Source organism: Sceloporus undulatus, chromosome 4 (assembly GCF_019175285.1).
Source record: "Sceloporus undulatus isolate JIND9_A2432 ecotype Alabama chromosome 4, SceUnd_v1.1, whole genome shotgun sequence".
In the NCBI taxonomy this organism is placed as follows: domain Eukaryota; kingdom Metazoa; phylum Chordata; class Lepidosauria; order Squamata; family Phrynosomatidae; genus Sceloporus; species Sceloporus undulatus.
The window spans coordinates 18825079-18844093 of record NC_056525.1 but is presented as its reverse complement, the minus strand read 5'-3'; the positions used below and the strand labels follow the sequence as shown (position 1 = coordinate 18844093).

Genomic DNA, 19015 nt, shown 5'->3' with positions numbered 1-19015 from the left:
AAGCAGTGTTTTATCAGTAACAAATAAGTGTAACTTCTTATACTAAAAAAAGCATAACATTGTTCCCAGGCATTACATTGCCAGGCATTACGTCAAAAGGGCATGACTTAAGAGAGAGGTAAGCTTGTTATATCAGTAAGGGATAAATGCAATTATTTTCTTTTCATATATAAGGTTAATCTGTATTTAATATTGTTAATTTTGTGCATTTAGACTAATGGTAAAGCAAGCTGGAAACTGTATTTTATAATTTTGAAATCCAGAGATGTCTATTGTCTCAGCTGAAGAAAACTTTGATGATGATGATTATTATTATTATTATTATTAAACTTTATTTCTATAGCGCTGTAATTATACACAGCGCTGTACAAAGTCGGTAAAATTAGGAGTAAATAAAAGCCTGCCCAAGGCGTACATTCTAAGATAATAACAATTAAAAGAGGAATAGATAAAATTACCATATAGAAAGGAAAAAACAAATTAAAAACATCAAATATCAAACAAATCACATCACATCAAATATTGTCAGACAGCCAGATAATAATCACAAATTCCCTGAGAACGCTTCCCTAAACAATATGGTTTTCAGCTCAGCCTTAAAGCTGGTTAGGGAAGTGATGAGCCGAGCATGCAGAGGAAGAAGGTTCCAGGAATGAGGGGCAGCAAGAGAGAAGGGACGGATCCGGGACGGGGCAGAGAAGATCCTGGGTTGAGAGAGGAGACTTTGGCTACCAGAGCGGAGAGTGTGAGTAGGGATGTAGGGAGAGAGAAGATCAGTTAAATAAAGAGGGGCCAGCCCATGCAGGGCTTTAAAGGTGAGTAGCAAAAGTTTGTACCTGATGCGGAAAGGAAGAGGGAGCCAGTGAAGGGAAGACAACAGAGGGGAGACATGATCATAACGGCGAGCGAGTGAAATAATGCGTGCAGCTGAATGCTGAACAGAAATTAATGGGTGGAGGTGAGAGAGAGGAAGCCCTGCCAGGAGGAGGTTACAGTAGTCTAATCGTGAGACCACTAGGGCATGGACCAGTGTTTTTGCGGTAGAAGCTGAGAGATATGGATGGATTTTGGCGATATTATAGAGAAAAAATCGACTTTGGCTGTAGTCTGGATCTGTGGGATAAATGACAAAGAGGAGTCAAAGATGAAACCGAGACTGCGGGCTTCCTGGACCGGCTGGATCGAGATGTTATTGACAGAAATAGAAAAGGAATAGTGAAGGGTGGGCTTAGGAGGGAAAACAAGAAGCTCAGTCTTGGACATATTGAGCTTCAGACGCCGATGGTGCATCCAGTGGGAGACAGCTGTTAAACAGGATGACACTTGCTGCTCTAGCTCTGGTGAAAGATTAGAGGTGGAAAGGTACAGCTGGGTATCATCGGCGTAAAGATGGTAGGAGAAACCAAACAAACTGATAAGTTTGCCAAGGGAGAGTGTGTATAGAGAGAACAGAAGGGGACCCAAAACAGAGCCCTGAGGAACTCCAACAGATAAGGGGACAGAAGACGAGGTCTGACCACCCGAGACCACTGAAAAAGATCGATCTGACAAGTAAGATGTGAACCAATCGAGAACAAGGCCCGAGAAACCAAGGTCAGAGAGTACATCTATCAGGAGACAGTGGTCCACGGTGTCGAAGGCCGCAGACAGATCGAGTAGGACAAGGATAGAATAAAGGCCATTTGCCTTGGCCCGCAAAAGATCATTTGAGATCTTAGTAAGGGCCGTCTCTGTGGAGTGCCGTGGGCGAAAACCAGACTGGAAGGGATCCAGAATGGAGTTGGTTTCAAGAAACTCAAGACAGCGTGAATAGACAACTCGTTCCAACACCTTAGAGAGAAAAGGAAGAAGAGAGATTGGATGATAGCTAGCCAAGGAAGAGGGGTCGAGAGAGGGTTTTTTCAGGATAGGGGAAACTAAGGCATGTTTGAAGACTGAGGGGAAGGAACCCGAAGAGAGAGAGAGATTAAAGATATAGAGGAGGGAGGGTAACAAGGAGGGGGCTATAGAGATTAGAAGACGAGAAGGAAATGGGTCAAGAGAACAGGTGGTAGGTTTGGATGAGTTCAGCAGCGAAGAGAGTTCTTCCAAAGAAACAGGAGGAAACACAGAGAGTTTATTAGTAGGAGGGGCGAGGAGATTAATGGTGGGAGCCAAATCATGAGGAGTTAACTCAGCATGAATGGTAGTGATCTTTGTAATGAAGTAATTGGCGAAGTCGGAGGGAGAAAATAATGGAGAGACGGAGGGATGTTGAAATGGCTGTACAACTCCGGAGGTAGCCATCTTGCTGCCAGTGTTACCTTGCTTCCCTCCTGACCTGAATTATTGCCATTTATTTGAATTATTGCTTCTTATTGATTGTCACTGATTAGTCATTTGTTTTATAATCATATTTGATGACAAAGTTTCCACAGAATTGTATGCACTCTTCCAAGAAGATGATTTTTGTCTACATTTAGCTGCTGCCATATTTAGTTTACAGCAGAACTTTGGAAGATTTGGACTATATTTGATTTTTCATTAGCAATTTCATTGGTTGATATATGTATGGTGGTTAAATATTTCACTGTCTATCATTAGATGTTGGTGTTAACACATATTAATATATTTTGATACATAAAGGTTTCTCTAGTATCTTCATTAGTTTTTAGTACACGTACTTTGGGATATATAGTGTTGGGGCACTTTGCTATTCTCTCCCTACTGTTCTGGACTAGTGTTAGTGAAACCCTCCTGTTGTGTTTGGTTCTACTTTGAATGTGTATCATGTAGTATTTTTTGTTTGGACTTTTTTGGGTTTGGACTTTTTTCAGACATAAACACTGTTTACTGGAATGGGGGAAGTGTAGCCCATAGGCTACATGTGACCCCAACCCCTCTTTTTTGTGGATGAAGTCCCTCCTCTAGCCCCCAATCTTTTAAATAAGGGGGAAAAACATACCTCAAAATGTATCTATATATTGCGTGGAGAGGCTATTTTACTTGAAAAACACTCCCTGATCTCCCTCTTTAAAAAAAAATAAGCAGGTAAAACAAAACTGATACAAAAACCTCAAAGTGACCACTGTAAATAGACATCTGGTCACTTCTGATTTTTGGTTAAAAATCTGGATATATGGCCTGTCACAGGGTGAAAACTGGCCCTAACTATAGTTATCCAGCCCAGCATTAACATATACTCTTACTAATGATATGATCATTAAATTATTTTGAAATGGTTTTATTTCCTTTCATTTATCTCTTTCTCTCTCTTAGCATAAATATTTAATATTCTTGTGTTTTATTTTGGATTATTCAGTACAGATTACAGCATGATTGGGAGTATGAACACTTGCCTAGTAGATTATTTTGTAAGAGGAATTCTTCAAATTTTATTTATTTTAATTATTTTATTTCATTTTTATCCCACCATTTGCCTAGTGTTGGTTGCAAGGTAGATAAATCAAGTGATTTAAAAAAAAGAATAAAATTGCTTTTTCTTGAAACAGAGCATTTAGAAAGAAAAGTACAAATTACGTCAATAATCTCCTTAGTGGACATATACCTAGGAACTGTTACAGAAGGTATAGACATGACAGATCACCAAATCTCTTTATAAGAATCAAATAAAAGAAAATGTACTGAAATTTCATGGTATTCCCAGTAGAGGTCAGAGTCATTTCACCAGAAGACAGAGGCAGTATGTTTTTACAGCAGAATATTTTTACATTAGAATATTGATTAGAACCAAGCAGAGTGTATAAATAATGCTTGAGAGAACCACTCAGGATGCAGAGGTATATGAGAATCACCCCATCACTGATAAACCCACTGGGAGTTCAGGCAGGAAGAAGCAAATTATCTAGCCCCACTTCAGTTTGTTTGTAGCCCAGGGCGTGTTACTAAGACAGTGTTCTGACTGGAGATTTACTCTAGATCAGTGGTTCCCAATTTTTGGTCCTCCAGATATTTTGGACTTCAGCTCCCAGAATTCTTGACTCTTCAAACTGGCTAGGACTTTTGGTAGTTAAAAGTCCAAAATATCTGGAGGAACAAAGTTTGGGAATCTCTGCTCTAGATGAAAGACATGATCCTCTACGATCTCTCAGACACTTTTGATACCACTGATCAATGTATCCTACCGGAAGAACTCTGCAGGATGAGAATAGGAGAGACAGTGTTCCATTCCTATCAACACAGGCAGTTCTAAAGAATGGTACTGAAAGACTCCTGTTCAGCCCCATGGCCCCTAAACTGTGTGGGAGCAGGCAGGTCCATAATAGTAGGAGTTTTGGTGTCAGGTGTCATCAGTATACTTATAACAATAAGCTCTACTTTTCCTTGTCACCAGAATCAGCTAGGGTTATGCTGAGGTTGGTCCAGTGCTGTGGTGCTGGGTGAAAGACAATAAAATTGAAGTTGAATTCCAATTAAAATGGAGTCTGTGTCGATTAATTGTCTTTGGGCTAGGAACTAAGGTCCAAAATATACTGTAGAAATAATCTAGTTTGAGACCACTTTAATTGCACTGGCTCAATGCTAGGGAATTCTAGAAATTGTAGTTTGTGAGACAATTACTTTTCTGTCAGAGAGCTCAGATGTCACATTGAACTTCAATTCCCAGGATTCCCTAGCACTGAGCCAGGGAATTAAAAGAAGTTTCCAACTGGATTATTTCTGCAGTGTGTTTTGGACCTAAGTAAGCTATCTGCTCTGGATATGGTTGTACTTTCTCTGACATAGCAGGTGGATAGTTTGGAAGAACTCCTAGATCCACCTGTCATAGCAGGCCTAGTCCTTGGTATCGAATTCAACATCAGCTAAACTCTTCTGAGACAATCTAACCACAGTAGCCCATGTACTAGTAAATCTATAAATCATCTAAATCTATAAACGTACCTGGTTTTATATTTTCTTAAGATTGTTTAAAATGGTTCTAAATTGTCTTGTTTTAACTTGTGAGTTTGTTTAATATGGTTTTGGTCTGCTTAAATTAATTTTTTTATTGTTTTAAATCGGTTAAATTGATTTTATTATAACTCCACTCTGAGAATTGCTCTATATCATGGACATAAAAATAACTACTCTATCTTCAAATTCTGTTTTGTTCTGTAAGATTTTTTGTTTCACATTCATTGTGTATATAATTGTTTCAGATTATTTATAGCAACTCATAATGAGCCTGTTAGTACATTATACGCCTATAGCCTTAATATGAACAATTTTTGTAACAGTGCTTATTATATGAAGTCGAAGGCTTTCATGGCTGGCATCCATAGTTTTTTGTAGGTTTTTCGGGCCATGTTCTAGAAGAGTTTCTTCCTGGCATTTCGCCAGCATCTGTGGCTGGCATCTTCAGAGAGTGTTTGCCTGGAAAGGACTTGGGTATATATATTGTGTGACCTGGGAAGTGCTTATTATGTTTATATAACAGTTTCATTCATACAGCAGTTATTCATATACTGTGTAAACTCTTGTCCATTTTTGCTTGCTAAAAAGAAATACAGGATACTGAACTCATCTAAATTTGACAGAGGTTCTAATTTTGTGTGGCTCCAAAATAACGAAGGTCTGGTTTATAGAAGACTTGGAAAGAACAAGCAATGCTACCTAAAGTTCAGTTTTACTTACTCTGCGAGTTCATAACGAAACCGCCAATTTCTGCTGTTGTCTGTAACCACAAATTCTTGAAGCTGGTAAAGATAGTCCCTTCTTTTGTCAGCATGAAGGAGCTACAAAACAAAAACAAAAGGTGCACATGTCATCATCCCAGTTTGTTCTCATTAAATGAATATTTAAGCAAGCCAACTTCTGATGTGACTGAGAACTATTATTTTATTGAAAGGTGCATGAACAAGACCTTGTCACAAACATAGATGCCAACTCTGCAACATCATCACAGGTCCTAACAACACCCACATTAGCTTCACTTGCTCATCCGCCGTTATATGCCATCCTTTGTCAACAAGGCCCCTCAGCACTCTACTTTGGACAGAAAGACATATATTTATGCCAGAGTGTAAAAAGATATAAATTGAGCATTAGAAATTGGAATATGAAAACACCATATCAGTTTTAATTGGATCAGAACCTGCTTTTAAAAATCAGGTAGAAGGGTCAACAATGATGAAGCAGGGTGTACTCTTCAAAAATAAGAAAAAATAAAAGAAATTCTATAGAACAAGCTGATCTTCCCAGATACTTCTGAATGAGGCCCTTACTTTTATGGAAAAGATAGCCAACAAAGAACAAATATGAACAATTTTTACCTTAAGGAAGTCATAAAGATGTTTAAGGATTCCAATGCGCACTTCATCCAGATCTTTTAAGAAACCATTGAAAATAGGCACTAGATCTGCTGCTGTTAGCTGATCTCCCAAAATAACAGCCAGCTCATGAATGGAGAAAGCAAGTGTCCGACGCACCTTCCACTGTAAACAGTTAACATACGTAAATGTAAAAGAGCACTGACTGCTTTTGGAAAAATATTACAAAAATAAATCATAAAGCCTTTATACAAATCTTTCACGTGATTGTGCTTGGAATACCGTGTACTTTAAAATAAATGTTTAACAGGCTTTGTTACACTTTTGGAGATGTGTTTGTTCTAATAACCATATAATCATTACACATCTGACATGTGCACCTGAGTAAGATTTGGTGTGAAGAAGCCTTTGACTCCTATATATTTTACCTGTACATCAGATGCCAAGGTTTCATATGTGTCTTTTAAACAGTGCCAATTCTGCCTGCCCAATGTTAAGGCTACACCAGGAAGGCTGTATGCACAGTGCTTTGCAATTTCTGTATCAACAGTCTGTGCACGGGCAGGGTCTGTCATAGATAAGTATTGGTCCAACAAAGGCTGAGGTATAATATCCTGGAGACAAAAAAAAATAGTAAATTATTGATAATAATAAATTAAACAAGATATACAAGCACTAAAAGACAGCTGTTAAGCTGTTCTAGTACAGCAATCTATCTCCCTCTCCTGATGGTAATGGAAGAATGGGGGGGGGGGGAACACAGCAAAGAACACCAACAGGTATATAATTTCCAGAAAGCTGGACACTACTTGCCATAATGAATACTTATCTTTTCCAAATTTTAAGAAACTTTAATAAGTTTGATGAACAAGAAAGAAGATTGGGCTGATGGTGACTTAACACAGAGAAGTTTCAAATAAGAATATATGTCTATTATGAGTTGTAAAAAAAAATACCCTGCACATATTACAGTAGAGTCTCGGTTATCCAACATTCGGTTATCCGACATTCCGGATTATCCGATGTTGGATAACTTGGGGGATGTGGCTGGGGGCCTTTCTGCGCCCCCAAACACACCCCAAACAGAAAAGGCCCCAAGTGGGTGGTAGTGGTGGCAGCGAGCACCACCAGGCCCCACCACCAGCTTCTGACCTGGCTTGGCTGGGGGGGAGGCGGCGGAGTTGCCGGGGCTGAGAGGGCCAACTTCAAGCTACAAGGAGAGGACTGGGCCAGCGCCCAGTCCTCTCCTTTGCAGCTTGCTTTCCCTCAGCCGAAGGGAGTCCGCCGAGCCCTGTTCAGGCTGGGGAAACCAAGCCACAAAGGAGAGAATTGGGCACTTGGCCCAGCCCTCTCCTTTGCAGCTTGAAGTTGGCCCTCTCAGCCCCGGGCAGACTTCTCCCCCCCCCCCTGCAGCCAAGCCGGGGCAGAGCCGCGGTCGCTGTGGAAGAAGCAGGAGGTAAGCAGGGAAGGAGGGAGGGAAGGAGACAGGGAGGGACGCGGGAGTGAGGGGGGAAGGAGGAAGAAGGAGGGAAGGGAGGAGGGGAGGGGGAGGGGAGTCTGGATTACTGACATTTTCGGTTATCCGACTATCAGCTGGCCCATTTATGTCAGATAATCGGACTCTACTGAAAAATACATACATAATTAACAACAAGCATGGGATGTCAATGTTTGTTACCAAATTAAACTTAGAACTTATTCAGATTTATGGCTTCAACAGATGTTATCTTCTGAAACCAGTATGAGTAACATACTCCTCTTCAAGGTAGCAAGTAGCTTTCTTCAAGCCAATGTCATGTTCAGCTTTTTCCATTATAGATCACCACACTGAAGTATAGAACTCCAACATGGTGAATATCTCAGGTAAGAAAACTTGAGTACTTAGCTGAGTTAGTATAACATGTACACAATGAGAAGAGGCGGGAGGAAAGTAGGGCAGTATCAGTGCATGACTAAGAATCCTGTTCACCCAGAGTCAGATTTAGAAGTAATATTGATGACACTTTTTGTCTCTTTCACATAGTAATTGATGAAAAAAGTTCAAATTCTGTCACAACCAAAACATTAAGACTGTTTCCATTATGAAAGATTAACCTCCCTCTACCCTATTAACAATGTTTAAAACAACCTGTAATTTTGATTTATCCTCTTCGAGGTGAATCATTCTCATCTGTCCCTAAAACTTTGTTGGTCCCATTTTGTTGCTCTTCTAACTCCTGTAAAAATATGATACATTTTTGAACCAGTACATTAAAATGTAATACAATTCAAACTATGAATAGGCCAGTAAGAAATTAATTCAAGCTTCTGTGATAAGATGTAGACCAAACAACAAAAAGTGTAATAGACAGGAAAAGGTAATACTGTACATCCATATTTGATGTTTAAAATATCTTATATGGAAGCTTGTAAAAGTTCAAAAATATCTGTAATGACTGGTGCTTATCAGATTTTGTGATACCAAACAAAGATAGCTCATGTTATTCTTGTTTTATAAATGTGATTCTCCTAGGAAACATCTGGAAAAAAAATTTCTATTTGAAACCTAAACCTGAATAATGTTAATTATAAATTCTCGAATATTTAAAAGACTGTTTTACCCTAGTATTATGTTCTAAAACAACTATGGTACTTGTTAATTCATTTCTAACTGCAATCAGCCTGACTACCCACAATATTACATTCTACATTCCAGTTTTAAGAAAACACTGACAAAGTAGTCCAATATTTGCTCAGGGAAAAAACCAATTCACCAATGTATGCCTTATTTGTTTTGGCATATCTAGCGAAAAATCCAAGTTCATTTATACTCAACCCACTACCATCACACTACCTTTTCCCCTACACCACTAAAGGAGCCATTCTGAACGGCCAATTGTAATTCTCAAACTGTCTCTTATGGGGATTTGCCAGTCCAAGCATTTATTGAAAGTATTGGAAATCCTTGGTATTTAGTGGATTTCAAAGGCTGGAGTTAAGGCAGTGTTGGGTTGTATATAGATAACATGTAGGTATATTTAACAAACTCTGCTAGTTACATTTGGTCTCTATTTTAATTTTAGGCTCAATGCTCTACATTTTCAGGGTAGCAAGCCAATAGTCAAAATAATAAATGAAGCCTCTGTGGTACAATGTGAACCAAGCAAAGGTTGGTATCAATCTACCCACAAGAATGTATTTTCTCTGACAGGAATGAGTAACTTTAACTTTGTTTAACTTTATTACCCACACTTTTTATTATAGTTGGAGAGGGTGGATTAATCACCTGGCTTGGTAAAGAAGATAGTGCTCTCATTAACTGTACTGGATCAGGGTCCAAAGTGGGTACATCTTCCTTGTGGTTATCATTAACGTCTTCATTCTGTTTGACAGCAGTCACTGACTGAATCAAGATGTGCAGCTCTGAGTGCAGCTGATAGTACTTGAACCTGAGCTGATGATGGAACAAATCCCATTAATTAGTTTTCAGGCACTTCCTTTTAAACATAATAATAACCTTTGGCAAAGATACCGTCTTTACAAGAAGAAAAACTTAGCCAGGAAAAATTAACAGAGAAATAAATCATGTACTGTGAAACAGTTTTCTACTGTGCTTCCATCAAACAAATTAGAGAAATTCATTGAGAAGCTGCCCAACTGGTTTTTATTTATTTGATTTATATCCCACCTTTCTCTTAAAATGAGATCCAAGTTGGTTCTCCTAGATGCAGAGGCTTTTCTTTTCTTTTTTAATGATAACTTATGCCATTGGTGAAGGCTGAATCCTATAAGGCTTATTTAATTTAAAATGTAGCCTTTTTACAGGAAGTTCTGCTTATGTGATGGCTTAGCCACTGCAGATTGTCAGAACCAGAACTGGTTGAAAAGCGTACCCAGTAAGGAAAAGAAGGAAATACGCTTTCACTAACTGTGTATGTGCTGACTGCAAAGTTCTCAGTCAGCTTGGTGTCTTATTCCCTCTCATCTTACTTTGCAAGCAGCATGCTGGTCAACCCAACGAACTCATAGGCCAGAAGAACTGATGAAAGGTTAACTCTCATCAGATTAATGGAACTTGTCCTTCATTTCAAGTGTTGAAAGTGAATCATCAGGGAATGGGTTGTCAAAAGGTGGGGGCTTCATGTATAGAATAAAAAGTCCACAAATGCCGAGAAAACAAGTGTGCATTTCTAGCACATTTGAACATTTCATTGTTTCTGATATGTTATTTCTCCTAGTTTATATCCATATTGGTTGTCATTTGTTGTACATTTAGGTTTTACAAAAGATATATTACACAAAATGGTCTGTATTTCAATCTGATGATTTAATAGAACAGTTCAACTTAAAGGGGTGATACCAGAACTATGCTGGTCCCTGGCCAGTTTGCTGTGGTCAGGCAGTTTACTGGAGAAAAAAAGAAACAACTGTATGTAATAGCACAAATTTAACCACTCGGAATGTTGGAGGAAGGAAGGGTCCCTCACATTAGATAGCCTGAAAAGTACTACACTAGGAGACTGGTGGCTAAAGATTGCAATCCTAACCACACTACTGAACAGAGCAATACTTAGGTCTAGACTCGTGATGGCGAACCTATGGCATGCGTGCCAGGGATGGCATGTGATGCCATTTCCCCTGGCACATGGTTGGGGGAGGAAGAAGATGTGCATGCCAGAAGACTTTTTAATTCAGGCACTCGGCCCCTAAAAGGTTTGCCATCACTGGTCTAGACTCTAGAAGAAATACATTTTGGACTCACTGCATTTAGCTGAACTTTTATGTAGAATCACTTAAACAAATTACACTTGAAGATATTGTATTGCTCCAGAAATGTTATCAGGGGTCTTGAGATCACCTCTGAAAAATCATATCAGAAACCCTTTTTTTTCTGGGGTACAGCTCAGGGTATATGCAGTTTTCAGAGAGGGAAAAGCAACTGAGGTCATCCCCAGTACCAATATGGCTGTTCATAGCAGCTCATGCAGTAAGATATTTTGATCTATTGCTGTTTGGAGGCAGACACCATTTGCTAGCTATCAGTTATAGAACAACGTATTTTTTTGCTGTACAAGGGAACATCGTGCAGGTTTGTAAATGGTTCTTTATCATAATGAAGCAGTCATTATGAACCATCATAGCTAGAGCAGAATCTCCTGGACAAGTACAAAGTTGTTACATATGGAGAATGAAGGATCTTACCTTGAACATCTGGGTCATCTATATGCTCCTGCAAACTCTGCAGAACCTTTTTAATCTCACTGCTGGCCACACAGTTATTACAAAGAACTTCGGACACTGAGCAGCTCTTTTCATGTATCTCAGTTTTGCATTGAAGCAGCTCTAAATCCTGGCTTATGTCAGGAAGTGGGGGGCGCCAGTACAGAAAAGTATTAAACACATCGTCAGCAGACTGGATTCCTGTGTTCATTCCCCGATAACTGTTAATTTCACAGTCTTTAATATCTTTAGTCACAAAAGGACCAGCATGGTCACTCTGATTCAATATAGTTTGGTCTACTCCAAAATTAACATGTATGGCTGAACCTTCTTCATGTGCACCTGAACTTGATGTTTCAGAACGAGGTGTGCAGTTAACATAAGACTTCTCTGTAAATATTTCCAATTTATTTTCCATTGGCTTCTCTGAACTGATAAGAAAATTATTGTTAGGTAAAACCAAAGAATAACAGTTTCATAACAATGATAAAACAAAGGCTCTTGGAAAATGTTGGGATTTCAATAGGGTTTAGATGGCTGAGCCGAGATTTGATCCCTGATCACCAGAGTCATAGTCCAACACTCAAACCACTACACCATGCTGGCTCTCAGTGATTACATAGAGCCATCAAAATAAACAGCATAGAGGTTTTATTTTGAGAGCTTCTCCCCAGCTGTATTTAACATGAACAACAGGATGATGAGAAAGAAAATCAAAACCCAAAAACCATGATGGAATCACTCAAGTACCAAATAGAAAAACCTTAGATGTAGCTCAAAGCAGCAAGCTAGCTCTTCCAAGAATAACTCCTGTCATTAGATTCCTGTTTAAAAAGTGGTTTGAAATCTACAGTTTATCTTCCTATCAGCTTCATAGCTCAACAGTACTTTCATACTTCTAAAGTAACTGCATTGACTACTATCGCAAGATAAGCATCAAATCATTTCTTCATCACAAGCTTCCCTGCACAAATGTGATTTCTGGAACTAGCTAGTTTAGTGGTCACAGTATATTCCCCTACATTTTAAAAATTATTTATACAGCTCATGGTAGTCCTATTTCACTTCACTGTATAAGTTTTAAAAGATCCATATATTACAACCACCAAAGCTAAAACCCCAGATTTGAAAACCCGCTATCAGTTTCTTTTCAATTTTCTACGTTACACAAAAGAACAGTTCAGTGTTCAAGTTGACCGTATAAATTAAATCACTGTACCTAGATGGCGTGTTGCTTGCATTTTTGCCAGCTGGACATGGACTGGAAGACCGGATACTGAGTGTTCCATCCTCCCGAATGTAAAGTCCAGCACTGGAAGGGTTTGCAAAAGTAGAAATAAATGGCCCAAGTGACTGGAAAGCAGCTTGGCGTACCTAGAATATGCAAAACTTAAGATGACACCATGGATCTAATAGTAATTCTCAGAGTTAAGAATACAGAAGCCATGGTAGTTTGCTATTCTAACATTATACAAAAGTAACAATTAACTCTGATTGGTAGATGTAATACATTTTATTTGGGTTACTCAAGAAACCAAAACTTAGTAGGGCACATATATTAAGTCCACAATTTTCTGCAAAAGCAGAAGGTAGCTCATAATTTAATATAATTAATTAGTAAGGTTTCAACTCTTCCATGAATTTAGACCGACAGACCAGTGTCAAAAAGTATCTTAAAATAGCTGCTTTAAATCTATCATCATAATGGCAATGTAAATTATACCAGCCACAGTTACTTTCTTTAGGAATGGGGAAACCAATATGAAACCTGAAAAGTGATCCCCTTGATTCAGACTCTATACTTGTAAGGCAGACAGTTGACCATCTATTTAGAATTGCATGCCTGAGGCCAAGCTAACAGGAGGAATTGCACATGCTGTGCCAGATGCTCATACAGCAACATAGCTTGGGGAACATAACTTTATTTCATTCATTTACTGACATAAGTAAAACCAATCCAGAAAGAAAGTAGTACAAGACTGGAATTTAGTACTCATATCTAACACTTCACAGAGGATAGTTTATTTATCTAAATTTAAAGGAAGCCAGTTCAGAATAAAAACCATACACACTAATAAATACTACATTGTATTCAAGATGACAGGAATAATTAATCTGTCAGACTACCATGGCTGAATATATCACAGATTCTGCCACATCACTTAAAATGAACAAACATGTTAGCTCAGAAATTCAGAATTTCAGGATGCAAGTATTCACATGCACACAAATGCAAAGTGCCTAAACAGATACAGAACACAGACGCGATTTTCATTGACCATTGATTCTATGATTAATATATGAGAGATACAAGTTTGTCCAAAACACACTACAGAGATAATCCAGTTTGAGACTACTTTAATTGCCTTGGCTCAGTGGTAGGGAATTCTGGGTTGTAGTTTATTGTGGCACCAAAACTCTCTGACAGAGAAGGCTAAGTTTCTCACAAAACTACAGTTCCCAGAATTCCCTAGCATTGAGTCAAGGCAGTTAAAGCGATCTCAAATTGGATTATTTCTACAGTGTGTTCTGGACCCTTGTTAACTTATTTAGCTACAATTTTTGTTCCGATTTGTGAGAATGAAGTTGGAGGGACACAACACAGAAATTCCAAAACTGTCAAAACTGGCCTTGGTATTTATTTATTATTTATATAACCTCAACAATGAACATGATACTTTGCAAAGCATAACAGGATAGGTCCTCCATCTTGCAATCTGAAATTTAACATGGAGGTAATAATAAGAAAGGGGTGGGTGATTGCAAGCAGCAACAAAAAAAGGGAATAATCAGTTTATGTTAGTTGCAAATACAGTACTTAGATACAGTTACAGGACAGCACATAGTTAAGGGAATGTGCCAAAGAGGTGTTGATAGGGAGGTGTTGCATTATAGCCACAAATGTTTACAACAGACTAAAATCAAAATAAAAAGGTCCCCCAATCCTTCCCCTTCACTGAAGAAAAAGGAGAAATGTTAACTATGTGTCAGGGACCAGAAATGTAAACTATTGTCAGGGGTCAGAATCACCAGCCAGCATGACTAACTATTTTTTGAAAGTAATTTTGAAAGTTGTAGTCCAAGAAATTAACTTCGCCAAGCTCCTTTGATGTGACTTTAATGCCAGTTATTATTATTCTGTTCTGACAGTTGGTCACAGGGCTTAACAGTGACTAATTAGGGCTTCTACCATATAGAATTAACAATCTGAAACAGAATTTTCATTACATGCAAATACGTAGATAGGAATGGGGAGAGGGGAGAAATTCACATTAAAAATTTCTATCCATCAGTAATTGGCACTTGGAGGTCATAGTCCTTTGCACATGTTTCCTTGAATCCCATGACACATCAGTCATTTATTGGTATAAACGGAAATTTAGGATTAACTAATCCCTTCCACTTACCCATCTGCATGGGTCACTGATGAGACTGATAAAGAGGGGAGACAACTTGCTCCTCCGAACTTCAGGTGAAATGGTATAGGAGACAGCCATAAAGCATTCAGCACAGGCTTTCCGCATGCCCCAAACACTGTCTGAGCACAGCTCAAAGAACTTCGGGATCTATCACAATAAAGGAAAGATATAGCAAATCAAACAGTTCTAAAATTGTTTTCTCCCCTGTTTTTCAATCTAGACTTTTCATTTATTTAAAAAGCATTTTTTCCAAATACAGTGGATCCTTGTTATACGCTGGGGTTTGGTTCCAAGATCCCCCGTGTATAACAAAATCCGTGTATGCTCAACTCCCATTAAATATAATGACAAAGCAAAATGGTGTCCCTTATAAAAAATGGAACATCAAGGTAAATTTATACTTTTTTGGAACATTTTCAAACCGTGTATGCTTAAATCCGTGTATAAAAAATCCGTCTATAAGAAGGGCCGACTGTAATTATTTGAAGACTGGAGTAAAGAATACTTATTTTAAAAACTCCATTTGGCGAGCAGATATTAATGGAGACAAGCAAATGGTATCAACAATTTAAAAATAACTAAATATACATGTTCATATAGGCTGAGTGCATGAGCTTCAATCTTCTAAGTAAATACTCATGTCCTAGCAGAAAGCTAGGTTGCCTCAAACTGCCAATCTGATTTATTTTAGTCTATAATAAGAAACCAACGGCAGGGTCAGATAACTTTAAAAATATTCATGTCCTTTCAGCAAGGCTCAAAGAAGGAATGTTAACACTGAAGGATTACCCTTGCAAAATGAAGTTATCAATAGCAGCCACCACCATAGATAGCTAAATATCTAACATGACTACAGTTTTCTGCGATTTTAATATTACAAGTCTCTGGGAAAGAGAGAGAGAAAACAAGTAAGCACCTAATTCTGGGGAAAACTATCTTCTTCTAACAATTTTCCTATAAAGAATGAATTTCATTTAAAATGCCAGTTCAACAGTGCCCTGTCACTTTATACTAATCCTGTTCACATGTTGCATCCTTCTGCAGGATGCTAAAATGGGTACCCAGTTTGTTGGAGGCAATTAGTTTACGCATTGTAAGTTTTTAAGTGCACTAATAAGTGGTACAGAAAGGTACTTGCTATTGCTATTGCTATGATGTCCAGCATTGCCAATTTCCGGGGAATTCTCCAGAATCCGGAGAATGTAATCAATTTCTTTCCGAGGATTTTATTGAATATTCCAGTAAATATTGAGGAATTCCAGGGATTTTAGTAAAACATTCCAGGGAATATCTTTGAAGATTGTTGGCAACACTGATGATGCCCCACTTACCTTCTGGCCAGAATAGTATTTCTACATGCATTGCAAATACAGCAAATGGCAAATACTAATGCAAAATACTTCTTGAGGGCATGGCTAAATTGAGAAAGTCCTGGTTACTGTGTATTTAAAATGTCTCATTCTCCTCCACTCTCAAATTCTGCAGCCCACTTCTTAATGTAAAGTTAAGGCAGCTTGACAGTTTCCTGATAGCTTGTAGTTTAATTTTCCCTGACCTTCTTTTTTAATTAGAGCAATCTGGACTAAAGAATACTGTTAGGGATCTCAAACTACTCAAGAGGATCTAGACATTAAAACGTAATACTGTATATACTCATGTATAAGTCTAGAAATGTAGGTAAAAAATTGACCCAAAAAAACCTGAATCAACTTATCTATGGATCAATGTAAGTACTGTACTTTAGCTCTTATTTTTACAAAAGGAACCATCTCCTGGGGTAAGGCAGGAGTATCATCTGTCTTGGAAGCCCTGACCCCATACTACTCTCTCATCCATCCAGCCTTTAGTATGAGCACAATCAGTTATGCATGCTGGAATTTTGTTCTTTGGTATTATTTTCCCTTGCTTCGTTCTTTACATCCTTTGTTACAATGCCCCTAAATTTTACCCTCGGCATCCACGGATCATATCAAAATCCATCATTTTGGCCCTAAAATCTGTCCTCGACTTCTACATGATGTTGGCTTATAGAATATTTTTTTATTCTGTTCTATATTTTAAAGGAGGAAACACTACATTAGTTTCTCATATTTCAGAATATCTTTTTGTATTCTGACTGAAATAAAGGAGCTATGCCTCATATTTTCTTAGAAAAACTAATGCATTAAAGTTTAATTCTCAGTTTCTGAGCCAAGGGAAATTTATTATGGCCTGAAACACCCCAATTTCCTCAACTAAAGTCTACTGTTATGGCCTATTAAACTGGAGATTGTTATCACATATTGTTCTTCAGGAATCCCTTGCAGAGTCCAACACTCCACAAATACATTTCTCTCCCCCAAAAGGTGTTCCCTTTTATTTCAGGTATAGATATGAAGAATCATTACTTTTCTCTACTTCTCCTGCTTAATATGAAACACAATAGTCTGCAATGCTTTGAAATAATGCATCTCCAAGACATCTGATTTGTGGGTCCCAGCCATTAACATACCAAATTCTTTTCTGTAGCCTCTTGCCCAACAGCACTGCAAATATCACCAAAGTTTGCCGCACAAACCTAAAACCAACATAAAAGAGGGAGGGTCGATTGTTTTCTGTACATTTGAGCTGATACCTCATTCTTATTTCTTTAGACATAGCATACTGATTTAACCATAGTTCTTAACAAGATAAAGATGTAGATCTGAAGTTTTATCAAGGAAGAAAGAACTTTGCTGTCTGTACTCCCAACCAGAAAATATACTTATGGTGCATTTCCTATACACAGGTTTTATTACCTACTCGATCTACTATTTGAACCTGCTTAACACACTTTATGCAGAACGTGAGATAAATTGAAACACATTGAAAGAGGACATAAGTAGGATCATCCAATATATGCTTCTTGTTCAGGTGAGCACTCATGTGTATGATAAACTTTCATGTATATACTGAACTGTTTTGGTAAACCAACAGTGATATTAGGTTTACTTTGGTGCCTCTGGTCACATTTCGGAAAACCATCTACACAAGGTGGTAACTCAAGATATAAGGCAGACATATCTGTTCAATCACTATATGAAAAATAAAAAGTTCTGTGTTTCTGTTCAACAGTAAGGGCTAGTTAAGATCATTTTAAACTCCAAATTTGAAAAGTTTTCCAAAATGCTAACCTTACGAACTTGAAAAAGCTTCCCATCACTGCAGAGCTCACAGAATCGAGGAAGAAGCAGGCATTCAACAATAGATTTGTTCACAATTGAAGACATTTTGCAGATTATCTATTGGGGGGAAAGATATTATGTCTTTATTTCCTTTTTGAATTCTCCTTTGAAATTCTCAAATCCTCTATGAATTAGTCCCATTCCCTTTGAAAGCTGTTCAATAAGACAAGCATCACAAATTCTTGTGGTAGTGAATTCCACAGTTTAACTATGTGTTGTGTTAAGAAGTGCTTCCTGGGTCTGAATTTTCCTGGAATAAATGAATGACAGAATAACCAGTGATCTGAGCAGACAATCAGGTATTACATACTACATAATCTGAAAAAATTGCCATAACACTTCCACAAACGACAGATTACTGGCAACATAACTATGTTCTTTTCTTGCCTGTTTTATTGAATCATTTCCTGTATTGCTATGTATTTTATATGTATTATCCTACTAGAGATGCCCCTTCCCCACCACCACTCCCTCTGTGTCGTGTCTTTCTAGCCACCTTCCAGAGCCTTCCAGAACAGTCAGGCCAGAGAGAGGAGAAGGAGAGGAACTGCTTGACAGCCATTTTGAGACCGTGTGCTTGAGACCGTGTGCTCGTTGCTGAAGGGGCGGAGCTTCTGTGAGTCACATCTGTGAGTCACAAGGGGGCGGAGCTAGCAGACTATCTTTATATACCACCTTCCAGAGTTTTCTTTAACTCAACAACTCTGCTCAAGTGGCTTCAGGTTAGAATCAGATATTGAAACAGAACCTTCCCTTTAAGTGTAAGATAGCAGCCAGTACATTCCTTTAAAGAAGTATTCCCAGTAGATTGACTGTTATATTCATTACTAAAGACTTTGCAGTATGGACAGCGAGGGATCTGCTGTAGTCACCTGCAACTCTTGTGGGATGTTTCTCTTTTTGCCTACAGAAGTCGAGAACTTCACATGCACCAAGTGCAAGTTGG

The 19015-nt window shown here is 38.3% G+C and overlaps 1 protein-coding gene across 1 annotated transcript in view; it reads right to left on the bottom strand.

The window, feature by feature from the left end:
• Nucleotides 1-19015, bottom strand: part of LOC121928173 (serine/threonine-protein phosphatase 4 regulatory subunit 1-like) — a 90414-nt gene that overhangs the window by 15118 nt on the left and 56281 nt on the right. Inside the window, 12 exon segments of the mRNA XM_042462513.1 lie at nucleotides 5614-5714; nucleotides 6252-6413; nucleotides 6677-6862; nucleotides 8377-8404; nucleotides 8406-8463; nucleotides 9474-9622; nucleotides 9624-9681; nucleotides 11430-11878; nucleotides 12667-12821; nucleotides 14855-15013; nucleotides 17358-17423; nucleotides 18019-18126. Of these exon segments, the coding sequence (XP_042318447.1) occupies nucleotides 5614-5714; nucleotides 6252-6413; nucleotides 6677-6862; nucleotides 8377-8404; nucleotides 8406-8463; nucleotides 9474-9622; nucleotides 9624-9681; nucleotides 11430-11878; nucleotides 12667-12821; nucleotides 14855-15013; nucleotides 17358-17423; nucleotides 18019-18126 (1679 nt within the window).